This window comes from Telopea speciosissima, chromosome 8, assembly GCF_018873765.1.
Source record: "Telopea speciosissima isolate NSW1024214 ecotype Mountain lineage chromosome 8, Tspe_v1, whole genome shotgun sequence".
Taxonomy (NCBI): Eukaryota; Viridiplantae; Streptophyta; class Magnoliopsida; order Proteales; family Proteaceae; genus Telopea; species Telopea speciosissima.
This window is the reverse complement of record NC_057923.1, coordinates 4435340-4449955: the sequence shown is the minus strand read 5'-3', so window position 1 is coordinate 4449955 and position 14616 is coordinate 4435340. Positions and strand designations below refer to the sequence as shown.

At 40.1% G+C, this 14616-nt stretch overlaps 2 protein-coding genes across 3 annotated transcripts; both read right to left on the bottom strand.

Moving 5' to 3' along the window:
- Positions 1-672: 672 nt before the first annotated feature.
- Positions 673-3683, bottom strand: LOC122671033 (pentatricopeptide repeat-containing protein At1g79540). The gene has a single exon (XM_043868119.1). The coding sequence runs from the start codon at positions 3428-3430 to the stop codon at positions 1046-1048; it is 2385 nt and encodes a 794-aa protein (XP_043724054.1). The 5' UTR covers positions 3431-3683; the 3' UTR covers positions 673-1045.
- Positions 3684-6463: 2780 nt separating this feature from the next.
- LOC122671034 (exocyst complex component EXO70B1-like) lies at positions 6464-14263 on the bottom strand. Of its 2 annotated transcripts, none has more exons than XM_043868121.1 (2): positions 11869-14221; positions 6464-6734 (listed from the first exon to the last, which is right to left on the bottom strand). In XM_043868121.1, exon 1 carries the CDS (start codon positions 13838-13840, stop codon positions 11885-11887), a length of 1956 nt encoding a protein of 651 aa, XP_043724056.1. In that variant the 5' UTR covers positions 13841-14221; the 3' UTR covers positions 6464-6734; positions 11869-11884. The 2 variants fall into 2 exon arrangements, with proteins under 2 accessions (XP_043724056.1, XP_043724055.1); XM_043868120.1 differs by lacking the exon at positions 6464-6734 and having other exon boundaries at positions 11668-14028; positions 14178-14263.
- Positions 14264-14616: the final 353 nt, after the last annotated feature.

Below are 14616 nucleotides of genomic sequence, written 5' to 3'. Positions count from 1 at the left end.
AACTCACACGCAAGCATACATGTTGCACGTCCAGCAGAACTCAAAGCGATCATAGCGCTGGTCCCTTTACCTACATAGCCCATATGAGCAGATCCGGGCCTTGCGTCCTTTTGCAAGATCTGGCTTTCAGTTCGTAGATTTTGAGCAACTAGCACAACCACCGGATCCAGGAATGCTTTCTTCTAGAAGGACTGCTTTCTGAAGAGAATAAACTCCACGACATTCATATCAAATGTTTAAAAGGAGGAATGCCAAGTGGCAGGATATTCTTCATCTTTCCCTCCTCTCTTTTTGGTCGAATGGTCTATTTAAATGTGAAAAACACTGCTAGTCTAGGTCCTCTGCTGAACTCTGCAGAGATTCACATGAAATTTTGCATAATGGTCAAGATCAGTGTAGTCGACTCCTCTCTGGTCCTCAAATGACAGCTATGGAAAGCTATGAAATTTTAACTCAGGTTTTATATATTCTGAATATTTTAGTAAAACTGAAAGATGAAACAGAAAACACTTCGATGGAAAAATTATTAATAATATTTAATTGTATGAGGGCAAAAGACATTGAACATCTACACATGTCAAACATGCCATAACAGGTTTTCTGGGGAAAAAAATCACTTTACCTCACGTCTATTTCCTTCTTCAATTTTCAGGCAACCAGACAACCCAAGTTTATTAACAACTAGATAAATCATTAGCTTTGAAACAGAAGATTTATGAATCGATTATGTTACACAAAATTTTGATCTGAAGTTACAAACCTTCAGGATGCATGGGAAATCAATCCATGCCCACCAATTTTCTAAATGGCTCACACTACCTGGGTCTTATACCAAACAGGAAAAAGGAGGAAGGAGTGAATCTAAACTGGAGCATACATGAAGTGTTTCCAGGATGAGAAGTGTGGTGTCAGAAGCTGAAAATAAGTCAATCATACAACATTTATAACTGTAAGTATCCCTGTGGTGAAGCATCAACTCAAAACAGAGTTATTTTTTAGGGAATACTCGAATTTCAATTGAGTATGCCTGCTCCGAATCCACAGATCATGCAGTTGACTCTCTGTCCATCTCATACCTATGCTCATTTCCTGATAAGAGCACCTTTGTGGTTCTACTCAGATAGATATCCAAATCATAACCTGCACGTCTCATTCGGTTCATTAGATCAATAACATTCTCCTTTCTGTTGTAAGTATAAAGAGATCTGATCAGCCGGTTGCATACCCGTGGCATCAATATGAGACCTTTCTCTAAAGTGTAAATGAAGACATCAACAGCTAGATCTAGCTTTCCTTCTTTGCAAAGGCCACTAATTAGCATTACACAGCTTGGGGGAGTGACATTGATCTCATGCTCTTCAAGGATAGAGAATATCTTAACCGCTTCATCTACTCTTCCTGCCTGGCACATTCCAATGAGCCAAATGGTATAAGGAGATGAATCAATAACCTTTTCCCTAAGATCCATTTTAAGCAATCCACGGACTGCATCTTCCACTTTTCCATTATCAATTTGCTCTTCCACAACTTTAATTGCATCTTCTTCCTGGTTGCGAAGGCTCCTCAAATAATTTAACCAAAGACTAAAAGCTTGTGACACCTTTCCCTTCTGACACAAGGAAGTCATCATTGTATTGTAGACTGACAAACTGGGAGTACACCCATTTCTCACCATCTGATCAAAGTACCCAAAAGCCTCTTCTGCTCTATTAACCCTCTGAAGTCCATCTATCAGTGTCCCATATGTAATAGTATCTGGGGAGTAACCGTCAACTTGGAGCTTCTCGAAGAGCTTCAAGGCTGCATTGATGTTATGTGTCTTACACAAGCCATTCATCAAGATGTTGTAAGTGATAATGTTCGGTACAACCCCATTATCAGCAAGCTGTATGAGAAGTTTGTAGGCCTTAAGAATCAATCCGGACTCACAATACTGCTCCACCAATTTTTGAAGGCTTACACTGTCAAGGACCCGACCACTACCTTGGGAAAGCCGAAGATGAAGAATCAAAGACTTGTTTCTGCCAATCTCCATCTTATGGAAGAGAAAACGAGCTTCATCAAGTTCCCCGGCCTTACAGAGCCCATCAATAAGAGCATTAAATGTAATAACTGTAGGCAAGCATCCAAGCTTCTCCATCTCATTGAATATCTGCCCTGCCTCCCCAACCAGCCCTTCCTTACACAACCCACAAATGAGAATAGTGTAAGTGGCCGAGTCAGGGAAGCGATCATTCTTTGAGATCTCCAGTTGGAGAGATCTGGCCCTATCTAGGAGACCAACATCACAAAAACCCTTGATCAGAGTATTATAACAGAACGTATCCGGAACAAAACCTTGCTCTGTCATCTCTTGCAAAAACTTCATTGCGTCCTCAACCTTGCCGGCTTCTGAAAACCCCTTAATCATGATGGTGTATAATACAGTGTCGACAAGAATGTCTTTGTTGCACATTTGTCCATACCACTCAAGCGCCTCATTGAATCTTCCAGCTCTAAATAATCCATCAATCAAACAGCTATACCCGTTCAATCCAAGAACAAAGCCCTCCCTGCTGAATGAATCCAGAAGCTTAAGAGCTTCGTCAATCCTACCCAATCTACAGAACCCATTGAGCATAGCATTGTAAGTAATGGAATCAGGGCAGCAACTATTACTTTTCATGGTTTGCAAGAGTTTGTGTGCGTCATCAGTCCTCTCTGCTTGGCAGAGACCAGAAAGAACTATAGTATAGATCATAGTGTCAGGAAAAATACCTCGTTGGGCCATTTCATCAAACAATTGGAGTGCGTCCTGTGTCTTTCCCGCTTTACATGATGCATCAATGAGCATGCCGAAAGTGGCTCGATTTGGGCGGCAGTCAGACTTCAGCATCTGATTATAAACTGCCAATGCCAACAAAAAAACCCCTTTCTCAACAAGGACACATATAATAGTATTGTAAGTAAAGGTGTTGGGCCTGCAACCGAATTGCTTCATCCTTCCGAAGGAGTCAACAGCCTTCTCGGGCATGGCTGACTTTGCATAAGCTTGGATCAAGACCACAAAAGCCTGTGGGACGATAGGGAAACCCGAATTTTTTAGCTCTTCCAGCGATTTCCAGGCCAAGTCAAATCCGTTAGCCCCACAGAGCATATCAATCATCAGGTTGTGCGATACCCAACTGCGGAATTGCTTACGTCTCATTGCCCAGATGAAGAACCGGAAACCCACCCCAACATCTTGATTTTCTTGAAGAACAGACGTAACGACGTAGGGAGAGAGAAAGGGGACGAGGCTTTCAAGTGAGTCTTCTATGGGGTGGACAGTCTCGAGGATCGTCAAGACTTCGTTTGAGACTGCAGATTCGATGGAGAAACAGAGAGAGAAAAGCCTGGGTTTCGAACTGAACTGGGAGATGGGCCTTAAAACAGAAGCTAAGACTCTCATTCTGAAGATAGAAGATTGGATTTTGACGGGGAAAAACCTCTTGTGCTTATTGATGCGGCTGCAGCGGCCATTTTAGGAAGCATGGAAGAATCGGGGAAGAACCACACAAACACTGCTACACCATTTTGGATTGCTGGATTTGGGACGTTGCAGAAACGCAAATGTTTGAATTGTATGATCGTCTCGGTACGGAATAGTCCATGTAACCTTGGAAGTGCACTTCATTGTGACCCATCAAGGGTCAATTCCAATTCCCTGCCACCACGCAGGCTTGCAAACTCGCAGTCTCTGTTAAATATTCACGGACATGGGGAGATATAAATAGTTTGAGAAGGGTTTGTGGGTTTCAGTTTACCAAATAACCCATCTCTCCTTTACTTTTAACAGATTTATAAACAACGATAGGTATTACAAAAGGTGCATCTGGTCATGAGTCATGACCAAAATGGTAAAGTAGGGGTGTGATCATAAGGAATTAGTTCTGGTCTTTAGTTGCTGTAAAGTACAAAATTAGTTAGGGGTTTAGGGCTTCTCTGCCTCTTTGCTGCTTCCATGGAGGCAGAGGTAATCAGGGATCAGATTACTCTTGGCTCAAAATCTACAGCATTGGTTTTATTTTCCAAGCAGGCACTGGTGAATGCTCTCAATGATGATATGGCTTCTTTAGGTTAGGCTACAATGGTTATTGTCAAAGACAATTCTTTGACTTTCTCATTTCTCAATAGCTGTTTCTTTATTTGTTCTGTCTAATTCCAATTTTTGTTTTTGGTAAGCTGTCTAATTCCAATGGAGAAGCCCATTTCTTTGCTAAAGCGGTTTTAAAATTGGATATATCACGGGTTTGGTGAATTCATCCTCCACTTTTTCTTGTAAATTTTACTAATCTTAGCAGGAGTTTCTCATCATCAAACTTGTCTTGAGAAATTTTTATTTATTGAACAAAAAAATAATAAGTAAAATTTTTAATTTGGTTATTTCGTGTTTTATTCCCAAAAATTTATTTAACCTTTTCAAAATAATTTAAAAATAACTTCTGGTGGTCATGATGTTTTATTAAATTTTCCTCATTGATTTGAGGCAAATGGGGAATAGAGGTATGATGTTATTAAGTTAAATTTATGAACAATCCATGAAATGATAAAATTGGAGCCCTATGTATTTGGCCATAATGACAAATTTTGACTTCATAATTACGGCCATTATTTAGTAAAATCAATTGGAAGAAGGTTTTTTGGTCCACCGACCAGGGAACTGACTCCAAATCACAGAAACGGAATAAACCCATCCCCTATTTGATGAATCGTTGATAATAATCTCCCTAAGGTTTTTTTCTACTTATTTTACCCCTAAAAATGCATGTTCAATGAACTTCATTGCACGACCTATCTTTCCCTATTTATTTTATCTTAAAAAATGTTCTTTGATAAAATAAAATAACATTAAAGAAAGTATTTTCACTTTTTTTTCTCAAGTAAGATAAAGCAATTTTCAGTAATAATTTTAGGTTGAGGATTGTTTGAGCAAGAGGCATAGAGGAGCACACCAATGAGATTCAACAAAACGATATCCTAAATACGAAGGCAGCGAAGTCATTTGACGTGAATAGAAGAGAGATAGACACATAGATGCTAGCATACCTGTCCCAGACTCCCAGCAGCTCAGTAAACTTTTTCCCATAATTTAACATGGATAGCCACACCCCTCTTTTCACACTACAATATCCCAACCTAGTTACCTTTAAAATTTGGTACGGAACATGTATGAGTCAAAGTGCATTATGATTGATCATTAACATTTTATTTTTGGTGAAAGGATTGATCACTAATTTTTTTCCCCTAACAATTAAAGTTGATAATTATTTATTGGAAGTAGTTTTCTGTCCGGGAATGTGGCTTATGCCAACACTCCCATGTGTCAATCTCTCTCCTCAAAATAAGAGGGTAGAGGTGTTTTTTCAAATGGGGAAGAGAGAGATAGACTCATGGGAGTGCAGGCATAGGCCACACTCCCAGACAGAAAACTTTCTCCCATTATTTATTTCCGAATTAATAGGGTTGAATTTGGTATTTAGGAAACCCAAACTGAACCTAATCCCAAAAACAAAAAATCTTGCTTTTGATTTGTTCTTTCACCAAAGCTCCTCCCCCCCCCCCCCCCTCTCTTTTCCAAAGCAAGTACGGTTATTTCATTACATTGGACATTTAGACATGGTACCATAAGAAGGCATCCCCAAAATTAGTCTACTTACTAATCTCCATAGAGCCCTCCTGGGTTGTCTTCAAAACTTTCATAGCTACTTCACAATAGGGTTCTACCCACTCACATGAGCTTCCCGAACCATCTTTCAATTCTTGCAGTTTCAGCAAATCTCCTCCACTATCTACCTATAGGCCCAAAGCAACCACCTCCCAATAAATAAATAAAAAATTGGGAAAAGCCTCTGAAAAAAACAATATATGTGGGCAATGTGTAGATCCCTCTCCCTCTTACTGCAAGATAACAAAAGTAATTTTTGACGAAGAATAACCTGAAATTTTGTGGGTAGTACCTCTAGTTTTAAAACAGGGAGTGAGGGAGAATTATCCTAAAAATCCCAGGACAGCAACAGCAACCTACAAAAAACACTAATTTCCTTTTCATTAATAGAAGAATTTCACTGATGATGGACAAGAACCAACCTGAAGGGAAAAAGGGCCTAATAATCTAACACATGAAGCCCCAGATAACCCCAACATATAACTACATACAAGACAACTTCAAACAAAACTTATCCAAATAATAATAATAATAATAATAATAAAACAAAAGTGCCCGCAATAATCCATCAATCATCAACCCCTCTATTTATGAATGTCCAAAAATACCAACAAAATCGCGATCTTGTATCCAAAATACTATAAAGCTAGTAGCCACTCACCATGGTCGTGCCGACCACTGATGCCGGACCAAATAAATTAATACTCAATCCCCTTCAGAAGTTGCTGTCTGGAGTAATTGCTCTTTTAACTGTTATGGTCATTATTTCCTTCTTGGGCAAAAATCGATAAAAGCTACATCGAACCTTTATTGCTTTATACATATTCATCCTGTAGAGATAATCATTATGTTACAGAATGGACATTCCAACCACAAAATAATTGTGTACTATAAACCAATTTTACAAGGAGTCCTGCAAATTTACAACTTTGTTTACTCCCTTGTCCAACACAACAGTCTGACTAGATGACAAACATTCCAACTTGGGAAAAATGACAGCATATTGAGGCTCCTTCAAGAACAAATCTTGTTTTCCATCAATCCCATGCTTAACCTGAAGAAAGACACAGATTTGTAACATTGGCAATGCTATAGAAATCATCAGGAGATTCATCAGCTACACAAGCCATTTTAATGAGAAGTTTCTACCTCCAGCTAATATTTTTCATGTTCAGATTATTAGAATCTTACTTCAACAACCAACAATTTACCATGCTGCTGTGCTCCTTTGCAAGGACTGAAAATTTTCCCATTTTTGTAACGAATTGCTTTCAAATTTTGATTATCTGAAAGTTTGTGAAAGAATTTCCTTAGCTGAAAACAGCATAAGCACAACAATGGTTTCCTGTAATAATTCTGTGTTAACTGATAACAACAACAGTGATTCCATATTCAAATTCTATGTGCTACAGAATCACCATTCCAGGGATTTTTTTTTTTTTTTTTTGGGGGGGGGGGGGAGGTCCTTGTCCAACTAGAATATAAACCAGTAACTATAAGCAACAGTAAGTAGTAAAGGATGCCTGCAGAACAACCTTGAAAAGGAAACTTCAACAAATCAACTTGATACAATGTTGTATCATGCGAAGTTGGACACTTGATGAAGATGTGCCAACACCCCTGACACATCTTCATTAAGTAAAATGAAACAGCCCTCTCCCCCCCCCCCCCCAACAAAAAAAAAAAAGAAGAAGAAGAGAGAAACAGTGAATGAATAAATAAAGGAAATAATAAACGGAAGCAGCTTTGACAGGGCAAGAAATTCCTAACATGCTGATCTGTTGTTGACATTCCAAACTTTACAGGCATAAAAGTTGGATTTTGAAACAAACAAAGAATTATACCATAACTGAGGATTTACAGTAAAATCTTGTTTAAAAGAATCCTTATATAAATATGCAAAGCAGGTATTCCTTGTGTAATGAGGATGCTGAGTTGGTAAAAAACCCATGGTGAGATGGCCACAGGAGGTAAGGGATAACTGTTCACCCTTCTCAACTCGGCCTAAGTTTTTCCTCTTCTCCTTCAGGTATGGTTGTGGCCTGGAATGGCAACGCTTTTGTACCCCAAGGTTTTGGCAAATGCTGCCTTTGTAATCTGATGGGCAATTTCGAAGAAGAGGAACATACAGAAATTTTCAAGACAAGGCTGCATTAGCCATGTGCAAAATTGAGAAGAAATTCCTTATGTTTGGGCTTCAGCTAAATGCTCCTCCCAAGAATATCTGTAGATCCTATTTCAGGACCACTAGGAAGACTTGACTAATGATTTATTGTACGATGTTTGGAATCTGATATTCTTTCTATGACCCTCAGCCTTTCTTCCCTCTTATCAAGGAAGGCTGACAGGACATGCAACCACGCTTCTTCTTCTTCGTAATAAACTCATACAAGTACGCTCATACCAAATAATTAGACAATATATTTGTTGTTTAAATTGCATACCCAAAAAGCAAAAACACATAACAGTGGTAAGAAATTAAGAATTGCAGAACTTCGCTAATATGGTCAGATGAATGATGATAGGACCATCCTAGGTCAGCTATCTAATTATTTGTTAGATCTTTGTTAGCTATGGCCCCCTCTTGTTGGTCCGTCTCCCTAATTTAGTCTGTTTATTGTTTATTGGGGTCTTGCCCCTTTTCTTTCTCAGACCCTTGCTTCTCTCCCTCTGTAAAGGCAGGGGGTTGTAAGTTGTTTGTTGCTTTGTTTGTTCCCACCCTCCTCCTCTTCCTTTGGTAATGAATTTTTTATTCGTCAAAAAAAAAAAGAAAGTAATTTGCTGCAAGTTAAGGAATGAAGGTTCTAGAAGGACAAGGAAAATGCAGAAAGGTACAGTGGTGGAAGCATTGTGAAAGATTTGAATCCAAATGCTATTCATCCAGAGAAAAAAAGACTTATTTTTATAGAATAAACTAAATAGACAAGAACAGGGGAAAGGGATTCATGTGAATCTACCAAAATAGTTGAGAGAGGATACTGTTGTGATGATCCTCTGCACCTGGTTCCTTCTAATACGATAAACTTCCGTTTAGAATTATTCACCTCATCCACTAGGTTTAATTTTCCAGGTACAGGACACATTACCTATACATGAGCTAGAAATGGCAGGAGAACTCAAGTGGCAATTCAAATGGTAGAGTGCCACCTTGATGTGGTGGAAGTCATCAATTCAAGCCAGATTTCCCTAAACCCAGTGTGAGTTTTCTATTTGGAATTGATCTCCAGCTGTGATCAAATGAGAATGGATAACAGGCTTGCAGGATTGACTTAAGAGGGTAGAGATGGCTATATTTCTGGCAGGAGAACTCAAAAGTCAACTCAAATTTTAGAATGCCAACTTGACATGGTGGAAGTCGTCAATTTGAGCCTGATTCCCTAAACCCAGTGTGAGTTTTTCTATTTCGAATTGCTCTCCTGCCGTGATCAAAAGAGAATGGAAAACAGGCTCCCAGGATTGACTTGAGAGGGTAGTGATGGCTATATTTCTAGGAGCCAACTCCAGGTGAATATGAAGCAGAACCCAATCAGTTTTTCTTTTTCCTTTTTTCTTCCCCTCTAAAATAAGAAAAGAACTTTTTGTAAATCAACAATACAGTTCAAAGCATAGGGTAAACAATCAAAAATTGGCTAAAGCCAAGAACCCTCATAGGGGATAATCAGTGAGGCAAGGACCCAAATACAAAAAATAAAATAAAATAAAACCTAAAAATCCCTTGGCCAATTCATCAGCTATTGAATTTGCTGATCACATTCCTCATGAAAAAGAAAAGTTTCCCTCATAGCACAAGGACCTGGCTTTCCCAATCAGTTACTGTGCAAGCCTCTTTAGAGCCCCATATCTGTTATCTGAACTGATGGATTCAAAGAGACGAAGTAGGTGTTGCAGCAGTTCTTGTGAATTTTTCTGGTCAAGCTACATGTCGGGTCAATAAAAATCAGTTTAAGTTTAGTGTCATAGTACATGATTAGTAGTAACCGATGACTAATGCAGAGTATCAACAGAGTAAGAGAATTTTTCAACTTTTACTTTGATTCCTACATGAAGGTGTATATTTCTTATTAATCAGATATTGGCAAGTAGATAATTACTTTTAGCCATGTGGTTAACTTGGATTATTACATTGTTTTTAAAAGCTATATCCGGCAGGGTTATATTTGCCTCAAGATTAATTAGTCAGGAGTTGCTCCTAGCTTAGCAGGGGTTGTAAGAGTTGGTGTTATAAGGCGTGAACTCATAGTTTCAAGGGTTGACAGATCCCAATCTGGTTCAGGTTGAATGTGATCATGTAACAGTCATCATCATATTCATTGGCAGGACTTGATTGATCCATAAAGGATCATCTGACCATATGACCCTGTTAGCCGATCAGTTGACCAATCATGGATGTAATCAGGATTGGCCGGGAGAGATCCGACACTGATTCCAATCCTTTGAAGCTTGGTTGCAATAACAAGTCTTTGGTTGATTAACGAGCAAAATGTTCAGCCCAATTGCTCTTTTTTCTGTGTGGATTTGTTGTGAGTGGATTCTTAGGTTTTTTTTTTCTTCTGCGTGGATTTGTTCCGACTTTTTTTTCATTTCTTTTTTCTTCTCTCTTTTCTCTTTAATGTGCTTCCCTTTTTTTTTCAGCCTGCAACAACCAGGCCCAAACAACCACAACTACCAGCACTTCTAATTCTCCCACTCTAACCCTCGGTCCTAATTCAGCATTGACCCATGCTCTCAAATCCTTAATACCATAGCCTTAATGAAACCCTAAATTACTTCAAGAGAACCCCATAAAACACCTGAATTTGAAGAGACTCACCACCCCCTATAGTAGTAAACTACCTGCACCACTTAAACATCAAGAGAAACTCCCTTCTCTCAGCTGCACACCACAGAATGAATATCTGTGGCATCTCCCTTTTAATTTCACTTTTCTTGAAAATCAACAACCCTAATCCTAATTTATTAAACCTGTATTTAAAATCCTAATGAAGATTAAATTATCAAAAAAGAAATCCCAATGTAGACTTCTCTTTTTCTTTCAAGAAGCAATTAAACCTTCATGAAACAACCAAAACTGTCTATATCATTCCTATCCTTCACAGATCCTAGTTGAAGAGTGTAGGGTCCCATATTCTGCACCGTCACAGCAAAGATCAGCCACAAATATTGCAGACACCCCCAACCCAAACTGAGAGAAACCAGAGGATTTGCCATCAATGCACATGTTCACTTTCTCATGATGAGCAGCACACTCCTGGCAAATTCTGCACCCTGGGAGGCACACTGACATTATTAAGCTTTAAGTATTCATGCTAGCATGCAAGTTATCAGTGTCCAAGATTTCAACCTCTAAAATTTGATGCAAAGAAACTAAAGATCTGAACTCTCATTTGGCCTTTCAGAATGATTCACAAGTCTTTCTCTCTTTCTTTTTTTTTTTTTTCTTTTTTTTTGGGGAGGGGGGTGTTGGGGAGGGGAATAAATACCATTTAGAAGTCTTAGTTAAAGTACAAGCAAGCTACATGATGGATAATAGTGCTATATATAAATGATTCCCAAAGGTGCCCAATCTTGTGAGCTCACCTGCAATGGTATTACTAGATCTAGCCTTCCAGTGTAATGAAACGTACCAACCTTACAAGATAGATCCCGCCTGCTTAATCAGATGACTTCATTCATTAATTACAGACCGTATGCCTTTCAACCAATCTTCATCACAGTTTGCATGTCTATAAACTATAATGAGATGAAATATCGAAAACATTTCACTCATTCACAAGTTGTTGCAGGGTTTGAAAGGGAGAGAAAAAAGGGACTATAAAACACTTTGATGAAAAACACTTGCAGTAATATACAGCTAGCCCAATCTGCTCAGGAGTCAGTAGCGCAAAACAAACAACTCAGGATTTTTAAGTAGCACCTCCAGTTATACAAAAGAATGGCCAAAAAATTACTTGAAAATTTTAGAGTCAATTTGCAACAACAAATTCAGAAACCCAGACAAGATTCACACTCAAGAGGATCTATAAACATGTACAGAATTATTACATATATAAAGAGGAGTATGGCTAAATATCCTGAAAATCTGTGATCGTAAAGATTGAAACAACAAAAATAAAACAGCACATCATCAAGCTATAATTCAGAGAGGTAACCTGAATTCTCAAACCCTGATAAGAGCAGACTGCTTTCCTATTCCATCTGCTACGTACTTATTTTTCTCCTTGGATTGTGGATTACTCCAGGAGATCCTTCAAATAGATCTAAAAGATAGTCCTCCAAGTCCTCTGGAGTGTACTTTATGTATTTCCCTGCATTCCTTCCACTGTCTAGATGATTCCCGAACCTCCCCAAAAATGCACGGTATGCCGGAATGACTTTCTCTGATATTAAAATTCGAAGCTCCTCCCGTAGCTGAGGATCTGGGACCTTCCAAGCTGTCTGAGTCCTATAAATTTCTTCAAAACACAGGTTAAAGTTCTTGAACCTTTCCTTCAGAGCCGGCTTGGATACATTACTTGAGCTCCCACCACCCCCAATCCCTTCATCCTTCAAACAAGACAATACTTTGCTCCAAGAAGCTCTGAGATAACCAGTGGAATACTGGCGTATCTGGCCACGTCGCTTGCGGACCCATTGATCTCCCAAAAGCTTGCCAAGCTCAGAGTCTTTAACTTTTTGAACTATATAAAGAATATTATTCATCAAGAATATATTTTGCATTGCACTATCCTCATAGAGTTTTGACTTCTCTTCAAGGTTTGATTCCAGAGATGAAATCAATGACAGCAACCGGCGGCCCACAGGAGACATGCTGGGTAGTTGCAAATTGTTGTCACCCCCTTCCACACCGTCCACACTGTCTTCTAGAAGTTGATTCAGTGAATCACTATAGTCTACAAGAAGCTTCATATAGTTCATCACATAACGTGTCACTGGATGAATTTCACCTTGATTTGGTTTCTGTTTCCGAGAAGCCTCACTCTGAACTGCATTCTGAAGCTCTGCAAATGCGCCTTTTGCAGCCTCGCCAAGCCTAGCCAGTATGCCATGTGCCTCACCGTAGACAAAATCCCCTGAATCATCGGAAAACAACACCTGCAATTCTGGCAATGCAACAGATAAAGCTTCATACATGTCAAGTATCCGAGACAGCCTCTCCGGCGAACGCTGTCCAATTGCAATTGCCTCCCCAAAATTCAATAGCTGCATCATACATCCCTTTGCACCCTCGGTAAAGCACACGTCCCTGATCAGCTCCGAGTCACCAAAAACTTGTTCACAAAGTCGCTTTTCACCAGGAAAAAGAACCCGAATTACAATCTTTACAGCATGAATCCACTTCTTCATTTTCTCATCCAAGAACCTCCACTCGATTTTCTGTACTTCCTCAATGCTCAACTTCTCAATACCAAGAATTGATAAACACTCCTGCAGAACATCCCTGCGGACGCTACTGTAAACTTGACAGCACTCCTTCTCATACCTCGACCTGATCATCCTGTCAGCGATCTCCTTGAGGTCGGCGATGGCATCTGGGTTGACCAAATCCACACAGAGATTGTCCCCAAAACTCCCACCTCTCCCCTCGGAGAAACTCTCATGTTCTTCCTCCACGGAGTTCTCTATGTCGTCAACATCTCCATCATTCGACGTGAAAGAAAGGGATAGTCTACGGATCAAACCATAAAGCCGTCCGGCATCCAGAGGAACCGTGTTGCGTATGAGGATGTGGCGAAACTCGTCCTCCAGCCGCGACATCGCCAGCTGCAGAACACTCTCAGCTCGGTCCATAACTCCACCATCCGAAGTAAGAGTCAGATCCTCAGTCAACCGCAGAATCTCATCAACAGCAAAGAGGTATTCTGCTGCTTCATCAGGGGAATCCTCCCAAGGTGAACAGTGGTGGTGTGGGGTATCAGACTTAGAGTCCCACCGACGAACAATCTTCTCCGCTGCTTCCAACCGCTCTTCGTTCCTGCTTAGACCTGCGGCGCCACCACTTTTAGAAAGCAAATCGGTGATGGCAGAGAGGCGATTATCAAAGCTGGAGAGGATAAAAATCATATCTTCCGTATCATCTTTTCGAGTACCCAAACTCTTCAAAATTTGCTGAGCCGCAGCCATGACTCTCTCATCTCCATCAGTGGTCGCCGCCATTTTTCTCCCTTCTCTTCTCTGATCGATTCTGATTTCGTTTCTCTTGCTACCGTCTCAGGCTCTCAGCCTCTAAGGTTTGATTTGATAAACTAGGGTTTTGAAGAATGCAGAAAAAAAAAGGGAAAATCAAATCGATAAAATGAAGCAAGAAGCTGCTGACCTTGTCATTTATTATTATTTTCCTCTCTCTTCCAAGACCCAGTCCGCAACTCCACCATTTCTAAACTGGCTTGCCTTGCTTTCAAGTGATTGGGAGAAGATTCGTGACATCCGTTCGGACCTTTCCAAACCAATCAAGAGGTTCTTTCTTGTCTGCTTCAAGCCTTTGAGAGTGAACCTCTCTCTCTCTCTCTCTCTCTCTCTGTCTCTCTGGAGTGTCGACTTCTACTTGAAGCGAGGAATGTGAAACGAGGGAGGTATAGGCGTAGATTCACTTTTCCAGTTTTACTTTGTTTAACTAAAGGAGGAGTTAAGGGGAAAATTATCACCTCCAGTTTACTGACCGGCCCAGTTCTCCAGTTCCTCTAATAGGGGATGGTGGACCCCACCCGGGCAGAGTGTTTGGGCATGGGTAGAGAGGTCATTTCAGCCCCTCTTTATTAGAGGAACTGGGGAACTGGGCCGGGCAGCCAACTGGAGGTGATAAAGATCCGGAGTTAAGGAGGGAGGGGTGTCAAACGGTCTGTTTGGTCTGATTTCGGTCGCGTTGACCTGGGCCAAATAAAAAACCAGACCGATAAGGGAAGGCTTGGTTTTTTGTTGATTTTTGTTTTGAT